General features: G+C 35.7%; 1 protein-coding gene across 1 annotated transcript in view; it reads right to left on the bottom strand.

The window, feature by feature from the left end:
- Nucleotides 1-23,853, bottom strand: part of SORCS3 (sortilin related VPS10 domain containing receptor 3) — a 476,925-nt gene that overhangs the window by 215,997 nt on the left and 237,075 nt on the right. Inside the window, exon 4 of the mRNA XM_034440055.3 lies at nucleotides 4,539-4,697. Coding sequence (XP_034295946.1) covers nucleotides 4,539-4,697 — 159 coding nt within the window. The remainder of the gene's footprint in view (nucleotides 1-4,538; nucleotides 4,698-23,853) is intronic.

Raw genomic sequence — 23,853 nt, 5'->3', positions numbered from 1 at the left:
GTTTTCATCCTGGATGTACTATCTAGTTATAGTGATAGGGGATAGGGGATATGTAGGATGAATCCTGTGTACAACGTGTGGGTCACAGACATCTGTTGAAGTCTTTCAAACTCAGCATAGCCTTCTAGGGAAACAGATACCCAAAATGCCCCCTCCTGGATCTATCATGCGAAATAGATTCTGCCCTATGGTTTCCTATCTACTAGAAAAGGAGTGGAGGAGGAAAAGCTTTAGAATCAAGGAGCCTCTTCATGCATAAGCAATGAATGATGGGATATTCAACAATCCTTCATAATAGAAAACTGCAAACAAAAGGCTAATGGGTTAATATGTCAAGTAATTAATATAATGTTTTTCAGTGGACAGGTGGAAGAAAACCTTAATGGAAAGCTATAGCAATCTCCAATTTTGGCCCTGTCTTGCCTGTGTATATCTGTGGCATGTTTGTATACAGCCTTTGGTAATGGTAACTCTTCCTTTAATCTGAGACATAAAGAGAAGCAAGTGCAGAAGTTCTGATGTCAGACCTTGACAGGCTAGGTTAGGAAACAGACGCCACAGGAACTATTGGAATTTTTAAGGGGTATAATAATACAATCATGAAAACTTGACAGTCTCTCTCTCCCTCCCTTGCCCCATACCAAAAGAAACAAGTTGGGGAAACTGACAAGATAAGTAAAGGGAAGCATAGCCTGCAAAAGGAATGTGCTTATGACAAACATCTAAGAGGAATGCTTCCTAATTTCGAAAGGTGTAAATGTTAAGGATGAGAAATGTACTTTCGTGAAATTCATCAGTGTTACTCTACAATAAAATATGAATGGATACACTTCCTATTTGGACTATCTTGCAAGGTAGCATATCCAGATTAACCTCTTCCAATCTGCTGGGATTATATACTCTTGTCTTGGCAATGCCTAGTACTAAATGCTACTGCTATTGTTCCTTTGACCTTCAAAGGTTAAATATTGAAAGTCATCTAGAGCTGTTTTGGAAAATTTTCAAAATTTAAAAAATAACACAAGCAAGCAAAAAGCAAGGAGTTTTGGCTTCTATGTTATTCATTAAGTTGGGGCCATGTCAACTTAAATCAATAAGACCACATGTGAAACCTCTTGAGTTTTTTCATCTATCATCATCAAGTGAAGTGGAGGGGAACCCCTATCTCTTAATATTTTGCTTCTTCAGCAGAATTTTGAGTGAAGTATTTGAACCATATAAAAGAGTTTTATCAAGGCATTTCAACCCAGAGTCAACATATCCCAAAGGGAACACCTTGACAGATGCATCGCATATCAAATCCAATTCTGATAGATGTTTTTTATAAGCATAACCACAATTGATTTTTTTTTTCTTTTTGCTTTCTATCTTAAAAACAGCATCAAGCCATTCAGCAACATCAAATGGTATACTAGATCTTTAAAGCTGTACTGCAGTAAAGTTTTGACATTTGCCCTAACAGGATATTTAACATGGTTATATATCTGAAAATATCATCATTACATGATTAGATAATTAGCAATGTATTCTGATTTACCTATCTGTTATATAATAGAATGTTTACAAATTAATTCAATCATGTAGGTAATATAAGAAACATTTGTGTGGTTGTGGTACAGGGCAGCAGAAAAATCAGTACGTTTTGCTAAATGAGTATTAATGGGTTTATTCACCAAGAGCTAGGGAAAATAATTTCTGGACAAAATTCAATATAAATTTTGCAGACATAGAGACACTTAAAAAATAACTTTAGACTCTATCATTTATATGTCATATTCTCTATTTCCTGATCCCTGCTCACAAATTTCTTATATCTGCTCTCCAGACAGAATAAAGATGAAAGAAGACTATGAAATTATTAAGATGCCTTGTTATTTCAAATGAACATGTCTAGAAATAAAAATATTCATGTGAAAACATTTTTAATCTTGTTTCTTGTAAATCTATAGACCATTAGTATCAAGAGTTTAAATGGTTCACAGTCCAATCCTGTCACAGGAATCAAACATTCATAAATAACATATAAGAAAAAAATTGATTTTCTGTCCTCTTTGTGCTCCGTCTTGTAGTTCTATGAGTTACTAGTTTCAGACGTATTTCCTTACCTAAACAGAGAAACACAGAATAATGATGGGTGGGCAAAAAAGCAGTGGGAGTGGGAATGACCTCCAATGTCTTGCAAACTTCCTCACTGTGTTTCCTTGTAGGAAGCTAGTAGTGAGCATCAGAAATCAATCCTTCCTTCCTTCTCTCCCTCCCTCTCTCCTATCCTCCTTTCTTGTCTTCCCTCTCTCCCTCCTTTCTTCACTGTTTTCCTTCCTTCCTTCCTTCCTTCCTTCCTTCCTTCCTTCCTTCCTTCCTTCCTTCCTTCTTCCCTTACTTAGACTCTTCCCTACCTCTCATTACTATTTGACAACTTCCCCATTTATTTTGTGGGAAGCTTGCAGGGAAAAAGTCAATGGACAAGTTAACAGGAAATTGCAAGTCCAAGGTCAGCAGGCAAGTAAGTGGCTGATGCTAATTGGGGGAGGAACAAAAGATTGTGTAGGATGTGGGTCAGGAACGGTATGTGGGGGTACACAAAAGTTGTTGTATAGGTTAGGAAGAGTGTTTGGACCAGAGATTACCACACATGTCAGTGAGGGCATGTAGATGGACATCATAGTTCAGGGAAGTTGCCAAGGTGCTATATAGGTTGGGTAGGATATGCAGAGGGGGTGGCATAAGTCAAGAAGAATGAATGGGTATTGCAAGGCTGTGTGACAGGTGCCATACCAATTGGAGATGGCATTGGAGGCAGCATGGATCAAGAAAGGTGTAAAAAGGTGCTTCCTGGGTTGGAGAAGGCACATGGAAGTGACACAGATTGAGGAAGGAACATGGGATGGTTGGCCCAGGCTGGAAAATGTGTGGAGGAGAATGGCATGGGCCAGGAAGGGTACAAGGGAGTGTTTTTTTTTCTCTTTCTCTTTCTTTCTCTCTTTTTCCTCCTTTTCTTTCCATTTACAGCAGGCATGTAAATGGCTGCTGCTGGGTGAGGGAGGCAGTGAAGAATTGTAGGACTGGCTGGAAAAGTGTCATAGAACATGAAGATTTAAAATGAAGATTACATGACCACAGCAGCAGCCACTATCACTGAAACAACCACAAATTTCCCAATTCCCTTGGAAGTTATGGGTCCTGGTTTCTGGACATATTATGTTAATTAGCTCATATGAAGTATCTTGGTTCAAAAATTGTTGTCCTCTGATGCACCATTCATCCAGTTATAATATCACAAGTTTTAGGACTATATAGATGCACAGACCCATAAAATGTGGGACTTTGGAAAATTAATATTTCTATTTATTTCCCGGCTAGATGCTTGAGGGGAAAATTGCCCATAATGTGCTTCATAATCTTAATGGCTTCTATTAGCTCAGTCATCCAATATGAATCTTTACTGCTTAACTATATTGTTAATAGATTAAAAAGACGATAGAATACATTAGATAGATCACCTTATGGAAAATTATCAGATAAATGGCATTATACTTTTTAATTCTAACAATCTTTTATGACTATTTCTCAGAATGGACTATCTTAGGCACATCCTGAGTATGTAAGTATACTGCTTTCTCCAATAAAATAATTAATGTCTTTGTGTCAAAGAGAGTAGGAGAGGGATACATTGTAAACTATATTATAGTGTCAATACTTTTGGGGCAACCTAATTCTCATCAAAGCAAGTGATTTCCAAAAGCAGAGCAACCAACAAGGCTGTAGGTTTTTTCTTCTCCAAACTGCAATGTTTAAGAGTAGTATACATTCTAATAGCATAAATCCAAATTGGGCAATTACATAGAGGTGAGATCTGCATAGTTCAAAGGAAGAAATTACCTGTTGCGATTGTAGTAAATGACCCGGTTGCCTTCCTGGCAATATTTAAAACTGACGTCATAACTATCCAGCCTTTTAAAACAAACTCTACTGGGTTCCAAAAATGATAATATAAAAGGCTGTGTGTGCCTTGCCCCTTGCATTAAAAGCATTTTTTCACGTTACCATAAGCTAAACAGTCGCTGCTACAGTTGTTCCATGTGAAACTATGAGCATATTTTTTTCCTCTTTCTGTTTGATGTTGTATTGAAAATATACCCAAGGGAATTTGCTATTGTCTTATGAAACCTGACTTGGTTGGGTGCCACAAACTAGCATCCTGAATTTTGTCATCAAAACAAACAGCTGTAGTCCAGTTAGCTGTACTTCTTTTGTGCAAAGGGAGAGAGAAATGAAGCAAGAGTAAATGGGCCTTGCAGCATCAGCAGGCTACTTGTCCACAGGAAAGAAAAATAAGTCAGGTATGTTGATTTATCATGCCTGAATAACAATACCTAGTGAAAAAGTCTGAAAGTCCAAGCCCTGAGGAGGGATATATAGGAATAACATAATAGTTTTTCCTAGCAGTATGTGTAATGTTAACTGCTGTTTGGTTTTGCATTTGAAATGGAGTTTGGATATGTGTCCAAGGAGAAAGGAGAAAGGAGAAGGGCACATACCTTTTGGTCAATGCTGTATGCTAGAATCCAGTCTTCTTGCTTAGGATGGAAGAGCAGACTCTGGATGTAGAAGCTGAGTCTATATTTTTGATAGGAGGCTCCTTCATCATTACTGATGAGTATGCTACTTTCAATCTCAGGATCACTTAAGAGCATTATCTATAAAAAAAACAGGAAAAGTTGAAGAAAGTCTATTAATCTATTAATTAAACAATTGAAAATACTATCATGCATATATAATACACATTTATGTAAGGTTTTCACACCAGGAATTCTGGCACCAATCCACAATCCACAATCACACATTAAATGCTAAGCAGGGTTTGGCAGTGCCTCATCTGCAGGTGCCTGATGAGATGCCCCACTCTTCAAATATCACTAAAATCTCATGGGAATTAGTTAAGAGTCTCAAAATGTCAGAAATTCTCATGTGAGAAAGCTGAAATCTCACACCTCTTTAAAAGATTGTGAAGTTTTGATGCTGTTGAGGATGTCATAGACACTAGCTATAAAGTACAAAAGATTGCCAGGCAGAATCATGTATTAACTTCTTTTGAACAGATGAGTGTTATTAAAAGAAAGACAGATGGCATCATAAATTTAAAATTTGTAGCTGCACACACTCAGCAAAGCCAGACTACTGACTCAGAAAACTAAGACCAACACAATCATTTTTCATTTAGGATACAGGAGCATCTCCCTAAGCTAAGAGAGAACCATACATTATTCAAAGGTACAGATCTGACCAACATAATAAGATGATTTTTTCTAATTCTGTTCAAAAACAAATCCTTTTGAAATGTAGACATTTTACTCACATGCATAACTCTGTATAGCAAAGAGAATACAGAGCACCATAAATGTTTTGCCATTATTCTATAACATTGTTCAAATTAAATGAATACTCAAAATGTAGTGTAGAAGAAATATGATAAAATGCAATTATAAAAAGAGTGCACAGATATCAGCAATTCCTCCCACTAGAAAATGACCAGTCTTAATCCATTAGAATAACTAGGAAAGAAAAAAGATGTAACATATGAACTATTAAATATAGTATTTGAGGTAGTGGAGTACATGGATATGCTAAAAAAATTAAGATACATTTGGAGAAGGAGGAGGAAGAGGAGGCCTGTTAATGTAATGAAAGCTGTATCCATTGTTGATGTGTGACCCTGCCTTGACTTTTTTTAACTATATCCTGCAAACATGCCTAGATTAAGAGATAGTATATGAAAATGCTTTTTTTGTGTGTGTTTTAGTTATGACTTGTCTAATAGTTCTTAAAAGATAGCTTATCTAAGAACATACCTTTGCCTGCTAGCTTTCAAATTCAAACAGTCTGGATTAATCCTGATAGCAATAATGTTAAGCCAAAATCACACATGAACAGTAATCCTCACATCTACATGAATGTTTTGTATCAAACTTGTTTAAATTGGTGGTTTCCAAACTTACAATGACGTTTCTTGATTTATAGAAAATAAATTCTCCAGAATATCAACATGGTAGATTGCATCATCCTGGATTATCCAGTAAGAATTTCTAAAATTATTCATATATTCATATTCATATATTTATTTATTTACAATAGTCACACACTATATAACTCATAGTCAAAAGACCCTGCATTTAGTGAAAAATCAGGAAAAAAACATTTGTGAAATTGAAGCTTACTTAGTACCTAGACAAAAAATTGAAAATGTATTAGATCTTGTCATTCTCACATGAATTGTCTTTCAAATCTCAACCTGTCCACATAGGAGCTTAAAGATTTAGAGCATCAATTAACATGGAAATTGCCAATTTCACAAGATTTGGGCTACTTTTTCGAGGGGGTAATAGGAGGAATTACACTGTTGTGGTTTCAATGAATAGTGAAGAAGCAATAATTTTATTCCTGCAATACAGCCCCAAAGTATCACCAAAGGCAACTGAATCAGAAATACAAAACATGGACAGCTCTATATTCTGTGAAAATAGATGCAAAATGGATTTGGTAAGCAAATCAATATTCATCATACCTATGAAAAACTGAAGAATGTAAACTACAGTATATGTTAATCAAACAGATGCTTGCAATACATCTATTACAAACCACTAAAATATAACCTTAATCCTTTATGACTTTCAATGCACAAACCAAAAGTACTCGTATGAATAGATATGTATTTTTCAAAGAACACTAAATTAGCAGAGATCATAAAATAATCTATGTATGAAACATGATTGCAGAAATTACCAAGAGCAAGCAAATAATATTGAATTGTGGAAAATTCTCAGGTTCTTCACTGGACAAGACATTGAAAAAAGTATCTGGGTATAAAATGGTATTTTTTTTTAGATAAAGAAGGTTATTTACATAATCACAGACTTAAAATGGAAAGAATGAAGAGTTAGAGATTCACTGTATTAAACTTTGCTAAACATCATGAATATTTCAACTTATACTTAGGACTATTGAGCTCAACACATAATTATTCCCTCCTTGCTGAAAATATAATTTTATATTATTCTGTTTCAAACAGGATCAACCAAAAAAAAAAAAACTTGATAAGAAGGAACACAAGAAAATTTGGGTAACATCAAGATGTGGAAAACTTTTTCAGCATGAAATATGTGCACTTATATGATCTGTTTTGTTTCAGGCACAATTCCAAAACTGTCTTGTTCTAGAGGCAGTTGAATACTTCATTCTGTTTAAGCTGCTAATATTAGAAGTTGATTTATTTCTTTCAACTGAGGTGTTCATTTTTATTTTGTTTTATTTTTTACTGGGACAGCACAGTTGGAGTGACTGGTCAAATCCCTACTGCTAATGACTTACACTAGCTGAGGAGCAATGTGTGTAGAATTGGAATGAAACAGGAGGCACTAAAGAAGCCTAGGGCCCAGTGGGAGAACCATTATGGATCTGACTGAGGTTGAAGATTAACTAGAGTGTAAACTATAGAGGAAGAAATTGCATCAAGGGACAACTGAACTCAATCTTGGAGCAGTTCTGACTGGTGGAAAATATCTCTTATTTATATACTGGCATGAAAAATCAAAGGTTTCTGTCACACCAACTTCAACTTTTATAAGCAGTTTCTTGGTAGTATGAGCTGTGCTCCTTGCACATAGCATCAGGTTTTGTGGGATAATCTTGGTCTCATAAAGCCACAACTGGACTAAAATTGACACCAGTGCTCCACACACTGTGGAAGTGTGTGGAGCACTGGTGTGGAATCTTGTGTGGAATTTCACTTGTGTGGAATTTCACTTGTGTGGAATCGGTGGACAGATTCCACACAATTGCTGGCTATTTCCAGACAGGGAAATGCTAGACCAAGCAAGATCAAATTCCACTTGTTAAGATATATTTATTTGCATCTATCTATCTATCTATCTATCTATCTATCTATCTATCTATCTATCTATCTATCTACCTATCTATGCATACATGGAAAGAGAAATGGGGGATGAAGAGAGGAAGAGAGAGAGAGAGAAAATGAGAAAAACAAACCATATTCTGCTTTGTTTTTTTTCTTAAGCTAATTCTGACAAGCTGATAATTGAGTTGGGTTTTAGTGGTTTGTGTATGTATAGCTGTGTCCGTGCATGCACACACACTTGTGTCTGAAGATTCTTTTGAGGAAGCTACATCTAATGTGAGTCAATTAATATTTGTGATCTTCAAGAAAAGCAACTGTCTAACATAAAATTAATATTGTATGTGCATACACATGCACTAAAGTACTGAAGTTCACACTTGTTTCACACACAAGTGATGTTGATACAAAGATAGTAGTACATATTGGGTTTTTGTCTGCTGCTTAGATCTGTGCATGTATGTGTACTCGGGATGCATGTGGATCCAATTGATGTTGAGATTCAGGATGCCTTTATATATGTAGCATGCCAGAGAGACAGATAGATATTCTATACTTTTGAGGAAGGGGTTGGGCTCCTTTATGCATTGTTGGACATAGTTGAAGCAGCCCATAATGCATTTTTTTACTTAAAAGGCATGCTGAAACTTCTTGGTTTAAACCTTAACATGTTTGCAGCACTTTTTGTTTAGCACTTCAAATGAAAAGACTAGAACTGCTTTGTTGAGCAAGAGATATATATGACTCATGACTGATTATTATTTTGTTTCAGATACTAGTGAGTATTGTTGATGTGTATGTAATTATGTTTAGAATAGAAATGCTGGCAACCAGGAAGGAGAGAATTTTCTATGTTCTCAGAGTGGTGCATCTTTCTTAAGTAACAACTTCCTTCCTTCCTTCCTCCCTCCCTGCCCCCTCCCTTCCTTCTTATAGTAGAGTGAAAGGCAGGAGGCAGGTTTCTTTAAGTTTAGACAACAGAGGTTATGACTCCAATTACATGCAAGGTGATGCATTTTCAAATTCCAGTTCCAACAGGAACCAGAGATATATCCCAGCATGGATGACAATCACTATCCTTTTAAACATGGAAGGGAATTTCTCAACACTGGTTGCCATTGGTCTGTCATTTGTTTGTATCCTTCTCCCACTGCTTGTTTATGTTTGGGGACTTTCTAGGCCAGCTTTGTTGGGAACCTGGGTGTTTTGTTGGGGAGTTCATGGTCATGGTGAGGCTATACATGCATGCAGCTTAGAGGGAACATTGGTGATCATGCCATTAATACATTAGTAATATATTTGTTTTTGTTATTGAGTCTACCTGTGACTATCTGGGACCTACCCTCAGTGGCAACATATAATTGAAGGGATCAAGAGCATAATACTCTGTTTGAACATACTGAACAGATGAAAACAGGATGGACAATCCTCAAATAAAGAGCCCCTCTGCCAGAAAGAGCTTTATGGATAACATTAGCATTGGTAATTCACCTGCTAAATAATACAGCTTTCAAATCAGCAATGAAAATAGGTAAACGCAACTTAGAAATCAAGAAACACAGGATGGATGTATCATCCCTATCTGGTCATCAACAAATGTGACCAATTCAGTCTCAGTGCTGTACCCTGGCCTAAAATCCAACTGAAACAAGTCCATATAATCCACTTCCTCCGAATTCCTGTCCAGTTGCTGTCCAACCACTTCTCAGCAACTTTCCTCACAAAGGAAGCTTGGAAACTAGGTGAAAACTGTCTGGGCTGAAGAATCCAATGCAAGATTCTGTTGATGTAGCTTTACAACAATGCACAATTAGCTTATCTGTTATGTTCCCTGTCTGAGCGTATGTGGTAAGGCTGATATCCATGTTGCAAATCTGAAAATACAATTCTGCCGCCATCACCATTACAGCCGAAGAAATTAGGGAGGGTCTTTTCTGAGCCTATTGCTCTGCCCACTATTCAGCTGTTGTCTATACTTTTATCTGACCTTTCACAGGCACCCCATTCCCTAAGGTTAATCCCCCACAGCATTACAAAGGTGGAGAAATAGGGATGTTTCATCATCTTTTGCTGCAATGTAAACCTGCTGTTTCTCTTCTTCCAATGAAGACTAGGCAATTCTTTTCGAATTTCATCTCTTAGAGTCCTCAGAGAACCAAGGCATACCCCCAGAATTGGTGCAAAGAGAAGAGACCATAGGAGCAATCCTAAAATCTTAGTCTGTAGAGATTCTCAGTCTTAGTCTCCTAAGTCTCCTCAGTCTCCTAAGATCTTAGTCACTTGCCTATTCCAGGCTGCTAACAGGATCCTCAGGGAAAACTCTAATCTCCCTCTGGAATCCAATCAGGACTGCCAGTTGCTTGTGCGTATCTTCCGGAGTTGGATGGGGAAGGAAGCAAGCCAAAAAGATCTATTTATCGCAATGGTAATAACATACCCAACAACACTAGATCAAATCACAATTTCCCTGAAACAAAAACCAGAACTAGCATGTAACATCTGGCATGTGTCAATTTAATGCTTATATCATGTTCACTAATCCAGAACATGTAAACACTGATCCTGTACTGTTCAGTTCCTGATCTGTTCCTAGTTATTTTTCTTGTTGTTTTAATGTAGCCATAATCTTCATAAACTATCATGTCTTCATTAGGCCCTAGGTTCAGTCCTAGCTGATCCAACAAAGAAGAAACCTATTTTTGATTGTGAATTAAAGATTGATTGAGTCACAATCTGGAAAAAAGACTGATGGGAAAGGAGGTTATCAGACTCCCTTCTCCTTTTAATATGAACCTTCTACCACAAAATTAAAAAACAAAAGTTTTTCTGTATAAAAAAATGGTTTACATTTTTCATAAACTAAAACTGCCTCAGCACACTATATGTCTTCAGTAAAGGATCCACCCAATACTGATTTAGATTAATCTCTTTTCATTAACAGCTAATAAACAAACACTAGCAAAAATGTGCACCGAGAATTGGTTTAGCACCATCATTTATAATTGCTAGAAGGAACACCAGAGCATTGTCAAATATAATGTATAGGCTTTAAATATCTAATCATTTTCCATAATAATAATAGGTTAAATGGCAACTCTTTATAAAGAGAAAAATATTATTCATTTTGCTATATTCTAGAACAGTTTCTAATGTATTTTTTCATGGTGCAGGGCTGCCTATTATTGTTGGGAAGAATTCTTGCAAAATCCTGTTGAATGAAATTTCTTCCAATGCTTCATTCCCGGCTGCAAGAATTCAACCATAAAAGTTTAATTAAGGCACAATCAAGACTGGACATGTGAACTTAGTTCCAATAGGGTGAAAAAATCAGCTGAAAAAGGAATGAGTAATACAACTATGTCGGCTACATTGAAATGATTGAAATGGTTTTATTTTTGTTTGGCTCTTTGTGTTAGAATTCTGAGCATTAAAAATATTAAAGATATTTCTTTAAAAAGTGTTCTTAGACCTTAATAAGAATACTAAGAAAACATAGTAATTACACTGAAACCTTGATTGTAAAGTATGATGCTGCATCTGCCAATGGATGTGAATCCCAGTGGAACATACTGGAGAACACTTACTAAATAATTAATAGATAAAATGTAGGTATTTGAGCCATGGCGGCGCAGTGGTTAGAGTGCAGTACTGAGTAGACTGCAGGCTACTTCTGCTGAGTACTGGCTACTTCCAATTTGGCAGTCTCATCAAATCTCACCAGGCTCAAGATTGACTCAGTCTTCCATCCTTCTGAGATAGGTAAAATGAGAACCCAAATTGTTGGGGGAAATATGCTGACTTTATAAACCGCTTAGGCAGGATTATAAAGCACTGTAAAGCGGTATTTAAGTCTATTGCTTAACTATTGCTATTGTCAGACAACAGACAAAATACAATGAAACAATTAAATATGGCCCATAACTTATAATTATATTAACCATGATATTAACCAACATTATGAGGAAGGGACTTCAACATCTTGTGTAAATGCAATCATAATGAACTTGGCCACAAGATGTCACCTAGACTTCCAGGTAGGGCAGCAAAACTTGAGACCTTGGACTATGTTTGGGAGATTTTGGTTGTAAAGAAGATACTAAATATGATGTTTATTAGGGTGTCTGGAAATAGTGCTAATCTTAGGCAATATTAAGTTTTTACAATTATCCTTATAAAAGACACAATGACAGTACGAAGTCATAAGGGGATATTCTGTCACTGTAGTGATGTTCCTGAATCTGTTTTTCAATATGACTAAATTAAGAATATTCAGTTGGGTGAGTAAAAACATTCAACAGTCTTTGGGGGTAGTGAGTCACTCATGATAAACCATTTGCTTGATTATAACCCAGTTCTCTGCACAACAGGGAGGAGAAAAAAACACACTGATGAATTTTTCTTTGAGTTCACATTTGCGGGTGGTAGTAAAAGAATCAACAAATATAAAGACAATTAACCGCCAATAGAAAGAAAGTTATTTTCAGCCATAATTTGAAGCTTTTAATTGAACTTGTACTTGTAGGAAATCTACTTCCATATGAAAAGGCCACACTGGGAACACAGCAGGCACTTGAAATATTTTTTTCCTCTGTTATAATGTAAAATTTGATATTTCTTTCTGAGCTTCTTATTTTTATTTTTTAATAAGTACAGTTTCACCAATTTTCACTTGAGATTGAAAGATTTTATCCAAATCCAATAGACAAAAAAAGCCCATGTTAGGTGTAATGAACTCATATGCTTATATAGTCATGTGGTAGTATATGCTGAACAACCTGAAGGGATCTAGGCATAGGCTAGTAGAGCACTATATACTCGCTGCCTACCATATCCCAAATAAAAACAAAATGTTATTTCTTTTCCCCCCAACAATTTAGTTTAGGATTTCATATAATGAAATTGATCAAATCTGTTTCTTTCCCTGACTTCCACAGCCAATACACAGAGTTATTCATTCAAGATAATGCTTAGATTACATAATAAAATTAGGATTAAAGTCCTGCATATAATCTGCAAAGATATTGCTATAAAATGGCTGATTTACATTGTGTACTCTTAGAATAATGCTCAGATCCAGAACTAAACAGGCTGATTCTGCATAATCTATTCTTCAAGATTAGATTGCATGACGGTGCAATGGTTAGAGTGCAGTACTGCAGGCTACTTCTGCTGAGTGCTGGCTGCCTGCAATTTGGCAGTTCAAATCTCACCAGGCTCAAGGTTGACTCAGCCTTCCATCCTTCCGAGGTGGATAAAATGAGGACCCAAATTGCTGGGGGCAATACGCTGACTCTGTAAACCTTAGAAAGGGCTGTAAAGCACGGTAAAGTGTTATATAAGTCTAAATGCTATTGCTCCCCAATATACCTGTTTTGATTTATTTAAAATACATATTGCCTTTTCACCAAAAGTACACTTATGACTATTCATAGGTATCCTTCCTTCCTGCTTCTGCAGGCTTTTTCATTACTCCAGCTTCCTGCTGGAGTAATTTCAGAAAACTACACATTTTGTAATAGCACTATCATTAAATTAAGACTTCTGCTTTTTTCAGATTAGTTTAGCCAATCAGGACAACAATTCCTAAAAAATAGAGACGTTATCAACATCCTTCCACAATCCCACAAGAATTCTGGATAGACCAAAGCAGAGGGCTTTACATCTTAATCCCTGCACATCCCAAATCAAGTTCCATATTTATTTTTATTTATTTATAATATAGGCCACCCATCTTACCTCAAGGTAACTTGAATTCAGTATAATCAAAGACTGAATCCATATTATGCATAGTAGGAAGCTTTTATGTCTCAATTGTCCCATTTCAAAATAGTCTAGTAGAGTATTATGGTTAATGACATTTCTTCTTTAAAAGCTGATTTAAATTTTGCATGTTCCTGGGTAAATTCTCCAAAGGTTGATGCATATTTCTAAGTAGGCTACTAATTTCTCAATCGTTATCAGGGTATATCTGAGATTGTCTCTCATACAGGGTCAACATGGCTGAACCTATTCTTTCTGTTTCTGGTAAAATCACTTATTACAATTTAGAAATTAACATAACAAATTTAATTAGCAGATATAAATTCAGATTATCACATTTGTGGAACACAATGATGTAACTGTTCAGGATAAAATGCACTGTCCTATTATATATGGGTTTATGGAGCATGTGTTATAAAAATACTTCAACCATACAGGTTTATACCTTGGCAGTCATTTGAAGCCAGTCTCATAAAATCCATATGAATCTTGAAGTGCTAAAGGTGCCTTTGACTACGGTAATGAAATAATACCCAACTGAAATAGCAAGGTTACTGCATTTTCTCTTTATTTTCCATTTTTTAAATAAAATATTTTTACTTTTCATTTTTAAAGATTATTTTTTTAAAAAATTAAACTGGATCTCCTCCAAAAGAGAAATACATTTTTTTTTCAGTTTATCCATTTAAAAAGGTGCAAGCAAATATATTGCCCAAAGAGACTATCCAGAAAGTACATAAGGTAAAATTGTAATATATTTATTTATAGTGATAGACTTATAGTATATCTTTTCAGAAATTAAAAGGATGCTTATACTCTTTTGTTGAACTTTCCAACTGTTTTTTTTTTAAGAAACATGTAATATTTAGCTCTTTTATATTTCCCTCTCTTGAAAAGGGAAAATAGGTCTCCCCACTTACAGTACTTAAAAACATCACATGAAGATCCAAATTTTGTCAATCTGGGTAAAGTAGTTATATACAAATAGATTTTAAATGAAGGAGGGGAATTAAAATCTAGAAAAGAATTACAAGATGAAAGGGTAGAATTGGAATGGTGGCATACCTACAGATCAAATCACGCTACACAGGGGTGGGTTCTAAAATTTTTACTACTGGTTCTGTGGGTGTGGCTTATTTTGTGGGCATGGCTTGATAGTCATGTGACAATTCTTTCGGATTTAGCAGAGGTACTGGTCTACCAGGCTTTTAACTGCTTGCAGAGCTGTACAGGTCTACCCATTTATTTTTGCAGGCACTGGTCTACTCATTTATTTTTGCAGGCACTGGTCTATCCATTTATTTTTGCAGGCATTGGTCTATCTATTTATTTTGCAGGCACCGGTCTACTCATGTATTTTTGCAGGCACTGGTCTACCCATTTATTTTTGCAGGCACTGGTCTACTTATTTGTTTTTGGAGGCACTGGTCTACCACCAAAACTGATCAAACTGCCCTTTACCACTGATCAGCTGTAGGGCGGTCCTTTGAAGCCCTGCGGCAAGAGTTTAAACAGTTTTTTTCCTTAAAGCCGATCAGCTGGGACTCAGGAGGCAGCAATAGATTGGGGGTTGGGCCAAATAAAAGGTAAGAATAACGCGGGGGGCAGGGGCGGGGGGAAGAACCGGTTCGATGACATCATATCATCACCACTACCAGCTCGGCGGAACCGGGAAGAACTGGGAGGAACCCACCACTAACGCTACATATAGGACAAAAAGGATGGGTTATTAAAAAAAGAATTAATGGCGCTAGACAAAATCTTATTAGGAACGAATGAAAAGGCGATAAAGAAAATTTTTCAGTACTTATTAGAATATAAAATGGCCGAAGAACAAGTGAAGGAAACTATGGTAATATGGGCCCAAAATTTTGGTTATAATATCAATATGAATAATTGGCACGACCTATTTTGGAGAGAAACAGAAAATTAACATTAGCCACCGCGTACAAATAAAATTTATATAAAATGTTTTACAGGTGGCATTACCCACCCACAAGATTAGCAAAGATGAACAGGACTTTCTCACCACAACGTTGGAAATGCAATTTAGTTTCAGGATCTTTCTATCACATGTGGTGGTTATGTAAGAAAGCCAAGGATTTTTGGCACCAGATTAAGGTATGGTTGGAGGAAATATTGGACCAAAACATAGATCTGAAACCAGAATTATTCCTATTAGGAATCACAAAGCAAAGAATTGATATACTTAATGCTGCACATTATAACAGCAGCAAGGCTGGTTTATGTGCAGTACTGGAAAAAGGAAGAAACTCCCTCAGAAAAAGAAATAATAAAGAAAATCTTGACTTGTGCAGAAATGGACAAGCTGACACTAGAACTCAAAAACAAGGACGAGACAGAATACTATAAAATTTGGAACAAAGTGTACCAATGGTTGGAAAGGAGAAAAGGAGTTGGAACAAAAAAGAATTAGTGTTTGTAAAATGGATACTGGATAATATTTAGACAAATATGTAAATGAGAACAAGGGATATGTATATAAGAACAAAATAGTAATGTATGTTAAATAGTAATTATATTTGTTGTTATGTTAAAAATATGTATAGATATGATAAAACTGGGATGGTCACACTATGTCCAATGTTTTTAGTGTTTGTTTAATAATTTTTTAAAAAATAAACATCGCATAAAGGTGTGAAGGTGGGTTGAGATCGCTCTTTCTCTCTCTGTCTCTCTCTCCCTCCCTCCCTCTCTTCAAAAGTCCTCCAAGTTATTTCATGGCATAATAAAATTGGTGCAATGGAACTATTAAGGATAGCTTTCAATTACTCTCCATAAGGTGTTACCAATCATGAGTTTATGCTCTGGATTTGAAATGCTCACCCTGATTGTACAGAGAATAACAAATTAGTTGAAAAATAAAACACACATTCATGATTTCAGTGCTTATATAATTCAGAAAATTATCTTTCTTGATTAAAAAACTAAAATAGAGTAAATTGCATAATACTGAACTAGCTCACTGCCTTCCAGATTTGTGTTGAAGTATATGCCCTAAGATTGTAAACTAAGAGCTGGCATAGATTTTGTCTAATCTGTTCTCTTTCTGGGCAACTTGTCCCCCACCTCTGCTTCTCTTTTCTCTAACGTGTTTGCGAGGCAGGAACTAATCTGTACAATGAAAACTATGGAGGAAACATAACCCTCCCACAGCTTTCATAGTAATTTCAAAGGCTGCGAAGTGCTACAAAATGTATGTGTAACTCTCAAGAATGGCAGTTTATGTTCTGCTTTGTTCCCACTATGTGAGTAGATGAAAGGGCAAATGCGATGTTTCAAGAATTAATATCAGAATTTGGGAAGAAAAAGTTTACAATATGAAAGCTGACACTAATGAGAAATACACGCATGGGCCTAAAGATTATTCAGATACAAGGCAATGCAAATTATTTTAAGGCTGTTCAAAGCAAAATATAGATATAGATATATAGATATAGATATAGATATAGATATAGATATAGATATAGATATAGATATAGATATAGATATAGATATATAGATATAGATATAGATATAGATATAGATATAGATATAGATATAGATATAGATATAGATATAGATATAGATATAGATATAGATATAGATATATACACACACATATATATATATATACATATATATATATGTTTATGTAAGTTTTCACGGGTATGTATGTGTGTATAGTTAATATTTCGGGTTTCTTCCCGTGTAATTGTGGATATATCCCTAAAAGGGTAGAAGCGACGTTTCGGCAGAATCCCATCTGCCATCATCAGGCTTATGCCAGTAGTCATTTTGCACTAACTGACGTTGGAATTCCAACGTCAGTTAGTGCAAAATGACTACTGGCATAAGCCTGATGATGGCAGATGGGATTCTGCCGAAACGTCGCTTCTACCCTTTTAGGGATATATCCACAATTACACGGGAAGAAACCCGAAATATTAACTATACACACACACATATATATATATATGTGTGTGTGTGTGTGTGTGTGTATAGTTAATATTTCGGGTTTCTTCCCGTGTAATTGTGAATATATAAGTTAGTGCAAAATGACTGCTGACATAAGCCTGATGATGGCAGATGGGATTCTGCCGAAACGTCGCTTCTACCCTTTTAGGGATATATCCACAATTACACGGGAAGAAACCCGAAATATTAACTATACACACATACATACCCGTGAAAACTTACATATATATATGTGTGTGTGTGTGTGTGTGTGTGTGTGTGTGTGTGTGTGTGTAGGTCTTTGGTTATTCGGGTCTTCTCCCATGTAAAATTGGAAGTGTCTTGGCGATGTTTCGACGAAGTCTCATTCGTCATCTTCAGGCTGGTGTTCTCGGCTTCGTGCTGTCTCTTCCTTTTAACTGCTAGTGGGGGTGTGAGCTGATTGGGTGGGAACTTGGCTATGTTCTGATTGGGTGGAGGTGTGTTCTGATTGGTTAGGGGTTAGGGGGAGCCAAGCACAGCCAAGCCCCTAACCAATCAGAACACACCTCCACCCAATCAGAACACAGCCAAGTTCCCACCCAATCAGCTCACACCCCCACTAGCAGTTAAAAGAAAGAGACAGCTGCGATCTCACATTGCTCCTGGAAGCACGAAGCCGAGAACACCAGCCTGAAGATGACGAATGAGACTTCGTCGAAACGTCGCCAAGACACTTCCAATTTTACGTGGGAGAAAACCCGAATAACCAAAGACCTACATACAAACACCCGCGAAAACCTGAGAATATATATATATATATATATATATATATATATATATATATATATATATATATATATATATTTCTTACTTCTTCGTAGGGTTTATGTGTGTTTTTCTTCTAGCCAGGTTTTCCCTACGTAGCCAAGAATCCTTGGCTACGTAGGGAAAACTTGGCTAGAAGAAAAACACACATAAACCCTACGAAGAAGTAAGAAAATTGATACTGTGCCTTTACAGGGAGGATATGGGTGTAGCCTACTGATGACAGCTAACGAGCTAGAAATGGATCTATTTAGGTCTCCCACTTAGCAGTTAGAGCTTGCTAGGTGTTAGAAAGGAAAAAAGCCCAGAACCGAGTAGATGTGATTCTACTGAGCTGGAGCTACAAAAAAACCTTGGCTACGTAGGGAAAACCTGGCTAGAAGAAAAACACACATAAACCCTACGAAGAAGTAAGAAAATTGATACTGTGCCTTTACAGGGAGGATATGGGTGTGGCCTACTGATGACAGCTAACGAGCTAGAAATGGATCTATTTAGGTCTCCCACCTAGCAGTGAGAGCTTGCTAGGTGTTAGAAAGGAAAAAAGCCCAGAACCGAGTAGATGTGATTCTACTGAGCTGGAGCTACAAAAAAACCTTGGCTACGTACGGAAAACCTGGCTAGAAGAAAAACATATATATATGTTATATATGTATATATATATGTGTGTGTGTGTGTGTATATATATATATATATGTATATGTATATGTATATGTATATGTATATGTATATGTATATGTATATGTATATGTATATGTATATGTATATGTATATGTATATGTATATGTATATATATATTTTGGGCATATGTATGTGTGTATGTATGTATGTAGTGGTTGACTTACAACCACAATCGAGCCCAAAATTTATGTTGCTAAATAAGACATTTGTTAAGTGAATTGTGTTCCTTTTTATGAACTTTCTTGCCACAGCTGTGAATCATTGCAATTGTTAAGTTAGTGACATGATTGTTAAGTGAATCTGGCTTCCCCGTGGACTTTGTTTGAAGGTCACAAAAGAGGATCACATGACTCCTGGACACTGCAATGGTCATAAATATGAACCAGTTTCCAAGCATCCAAATTTTAATCATGTGACTGTGGGGATGTTGCAATTAAGTGTGGAAAAAACGGTCATAAATTACTTTTTCAGTGCCTTTGTAACCTTAAATGGTCACTAAACAAACTATTGTAAATTGAGGGCCACCTTTACACCCATTTTATTGCTAGTGTCATAGAAAGAATTTAAAAGCCTGTCTTCAAGTAAATGCACTATGGGGGGAAAAAAAGATGCAGCCTTTGGTCCTAACATATAGAATCTCATCATTCCTTTGTCAATGGTTTCAAGGGCAAAATAGTTTTGTTAGCTGACTGTTAATCCAAAAGCTCCTATTTTTGATTAATACAGGTAGTCCTTGTTTGACCTGCAGGACAGATATCCTGCAACAACCAATTGGGTTGTTGCAGGAATTTCGTTGTTAAGCAAAGGAGTCACTAAATGAAACAAACTTACATAGGTCACAAATATAAGGATTGGAACACAAAATTACTTTTTCATCACTATCGCAAGTGTGAAATAGAAAAAGCTTTCTCAATACATAAAGGCCTTAAGGAATATCAGTTCATTTGATGAGATCCTAATCAAATGTCAATGTGCAGATAAAAAAAAATTAAGATGGTAAAGGATATAAGAAGCATATTTAGTTTTGTTAGTCCAAAATGAGCATGAAAGGACATAATCATTTTATTTGCATACCTAATTTAACAGAACTATTAGTACAATTTATTTGGCTGTATTGGCAATTGCAAAGTCAGGAATTCAATCTACATAAGTATTATTATGGAATTTCCTGTGTGTTTTTCTGTTGGAATCCGTGCATACATAAAGGACAATCTACCTTTGTTATGCTGCAACTATTTCTGCTTACAAATCAGCACTATTTTAACAAGCTAAATTGTTTTTGAAGTCCATGGAGACAACCAAAAATGTACTTTAGTCTGAACTCTTGTTATAGATCTATGTAAATAATAAATACTGCCTGTTTTCCTACCTACAATTTTTTAGATCAACTGCCCTAATGCATGCAGGAAAAGCCAGATTTACAGCTGAAAATAGAAAAGAGGGCTGGTTAATGAATTCTATGAACTGCCTTAATCCATTGTTGAAACTAATGTGTGAATAAGAATAGATTTAGCTATTAGGTTTTGAACTTATTAATGTAATTCTTGGCTCAGAAAACTGAGATATTTTCAGAGAAAATATATTTGGAAAATGTGTTTTTGACAGTATAACGTAAGACAGAATGAGGCAATCAGGGAAGGCAGCAGTTGTTGGGAGTCAGCAGTACCAATGTCTTGTGGAATAGAATAAAATAGCATATGGTCTACCTTAATGTCTAAACTAATCAGTCACTTTAGATAAAGTATAATATGTAGATATCATTCAGAAAAGATTCAGATATGATGGATTCCATCAACAGAATTGGAGAAAGGTCTAGTCTAGCTTTCGTGATTAACATTTTGGGAATAATTAATAATTAATATAATTAATTATGTAAAAAGATCTGTACTGAGAAGAAAGATATTGCAACTGTACAAAAAAATCAAAAGAAATAAAATTGGGGCAGAATAAACCGGGAAGAGTGAAATTGCAGAAGTTGGGGCAGAATAAACATATTAGAGGACGAAATAGTTGCTGTGGTTAGAGAGAATGTTAGACAGATTAAAGATTAGGGGCTTTTCATTATTTGTGACTGATCTAAACTTAGAGAGTCAGGGCAGAAAAATAGGAATGGGAATGGAAAACTGGGTCAGATGTATAGCAGGGCTTTAGGAAAGAAGGCAAATGAGTGCCAATGAGAAGAAAATGGCCTCAGAAAAAGCAACTTAGAAAGCAATGCTTTACAGTAAGGGGAAAAGATAGGAAGAGATTAAAGAAAGCAATTAGGCTAAAGAAAAAGGGAAGTCTTTCTCTCCATGCAATAGAAGAAAATAAGAAATTATTCCTTGTCAACAAAAAAATACAAGAGAGAAAATGGAGGGAGTTCTCTTCTGAGTAGAACTGTCTACCAGGGATTTTCCTTGCTGCACCCAAAAAGAGAAGAAACTAAGTGGACAATAGAGCAGAATGAAGGATAACACAGAAAGCATCTGGAAGAACCAGGGAAGAGGAATTATAGCCAGACGGGACATAATGAAATGGACTGGAACAGATGGCCAAACTGGAAAAGAGGACGCAAAAGGAGCTGTCCAAAGTGATCCAGGCCAGGTGGAACAAACACAGTGGGAAAATAAATGCACTGGTATGCATCAAAACAAAAGATCTTATTAGAACATATTTAAACAATCTTGTTAGGCAACACTTGTATCTCCATTCTATACAATCTTCTCCAGATATAGCCAAAAATATACCTATTCTGTATGCATGTATTTATTTTTGCAAGTGTTCATTTTTTGCAACACATTTAAATAAGTCTTTTTTGTTTATTGACATCAAATCTAGGTCAGGTGATAAAACATATATTAGATAATCAACAGATGCACACCAATCTGACAAACAAATAATAGAGCATTTAATAAAGTGATTTAATATTTTTATTATACAATCATTTGCAGTCAATGTAGCTATAGAACTTTCATCAAGAAAACCTGAAATCCAGTTAATCGGTTGCAAAGCATTCTTTCAAAAGAACAATGTATTTTTCAAAAATGCCTTTTGTAGTTTTTCAATAAAAATCCATCTCATCACTTTATACAATGCCATTCTCACTCCTAAAAAGATAAAGAGTTTGCATATGTATAGTACATTGAAATAGAATAGGATAGTAAAGATGCTTGTACAAATAGTTCAAGATATTGCATTATCAACTTGGTCATTCAAATTATACAGTATGTAACCCTGAAATCAAATTAATTTACGCTTCCTGGCTAATTCCAGCCAAAATGGTACCAGTGGTACTGGTATTTGTGAGCAAAAAGTGAAATTCCCCTGAAATGAAAATATGTCCTAAATTTGAGTTACATTTGTTTTAAAATAGGACATTTTAATGCTGTTGAATAGAGATTCAGTCTTGTGAACATAAAATAGCAGCCATTGTGGTAGTTGTGCTGATAATTTGCCAACAGTCATAGATTACTGAGAATTGATTAAGGAGGTTATTCCTGGAATAAAATTAAGTAGAATTTTTAAAAAAAGGTTTTCTGCAGTCATGACATAAGCCTAAAACTGAAAATGGGCTTGTCAGATGTTACATCTTTTCTATCCTGCTCTATGGAGTAGAGAGTTGGTCTCTAACAGAAAGCCATTTGAAGAGACTAGAAGCATTTGAAATGTGGATTTACAGATGGCTATTACATATAAGTTGGGTTGACAAAATCAGAAATGAGGGGGTGATAAGCCACCTGGGAAAGCCAAGGGAAATCATCAAAACCATTTAAAAGCAAAAGTTAGAATATTTTGGACATATGATGGGACACCTGGAAAAATATGGCACACTTCACTTAATCCTCCAAAGAAAGATTGAAGGCAAACGAGGTTCAGGCAGAAGAAGAACATCATGGCTTCAAAATCTAAGGGACTGATTTGGACAAAACTCAGCAGCACTTTTTCGTGCGACTGCTGATAAAAATAGGATCGCCAACATGATCGCCGATGTCTAATGATGGATATGAAACAAGAAGAAAAAGAATAAAAACTATTCTAGGATTTTTTTTAAATTTTTTTTTCTTAAATAGCCACCAGCATGGAAAACCTGCAGGAAAGATACTCCAGAAAAGGATTTGACATATATCTTCCAAATTGCTGGGAACCAGCAAAGAGAGAAACATTATCTGGGCCATTCTGAAATTATATTTAGTTTCTTGGATTCTGCAGGAGATATAGGCTTTATAAAGCCATGTAGAAAAGAATACAAGCATGGCTTTTGCAAAATTTCTGCTTGTGACTTTATAATGTCCATATTGAGATTTATAATATAAATCTTATAATAAAATTTTAAATATAAATGAACTTTTAGTCCAATCCCCAATAATTTGTGACAGCATACCTATGCTGTGTTCATGCTAACTTAAATCTAAAACAGCTTAGAAACAACTCCAGAATGTGTCATTTTGTCAAGAGTTTTCAAGGTATATAGTCTGTATATGTATCTGTATATACTGTGTGTGTTCATATATACACAGATGTATATATATACTGTATATGTATATATACATATACTGTATATCGTATACATATATACATATACATACATACATACACATATAGATGTAGTCCTGAACCTACAACAGTTCATTTAGTGACAGTTTGAAGTTACAATGGTGACTTATGACCATTTCACACTTACAACCACTGCAGCCTCTCCATGATGAGATCCAGTTTCAGACGCTTCACAACTGACTCATACTTATGACAGTTGCAGT

The sequence above is a fragment of the Pantherophis guttatus genome, chromosome 6, assembly GCF_059756535.1.
Source record: "Pantherophis guttatus breed Tessera chromosome 6, ASM5975653v1, whole genome shotgun sequence".
Classification (NCBI taxonomy): domain Eukaryota; kingdom Metazoa; phylum Chordata; class Lepidosauria; order Squamata; family Colubridae; genus Pantherophis; species Pantherophis guttatus.
The sequence above is the reverse complement of the archived record's forward strand: the minus strand, read 5'-3'. Positions and strand labels throughout refer to the sequence as shown.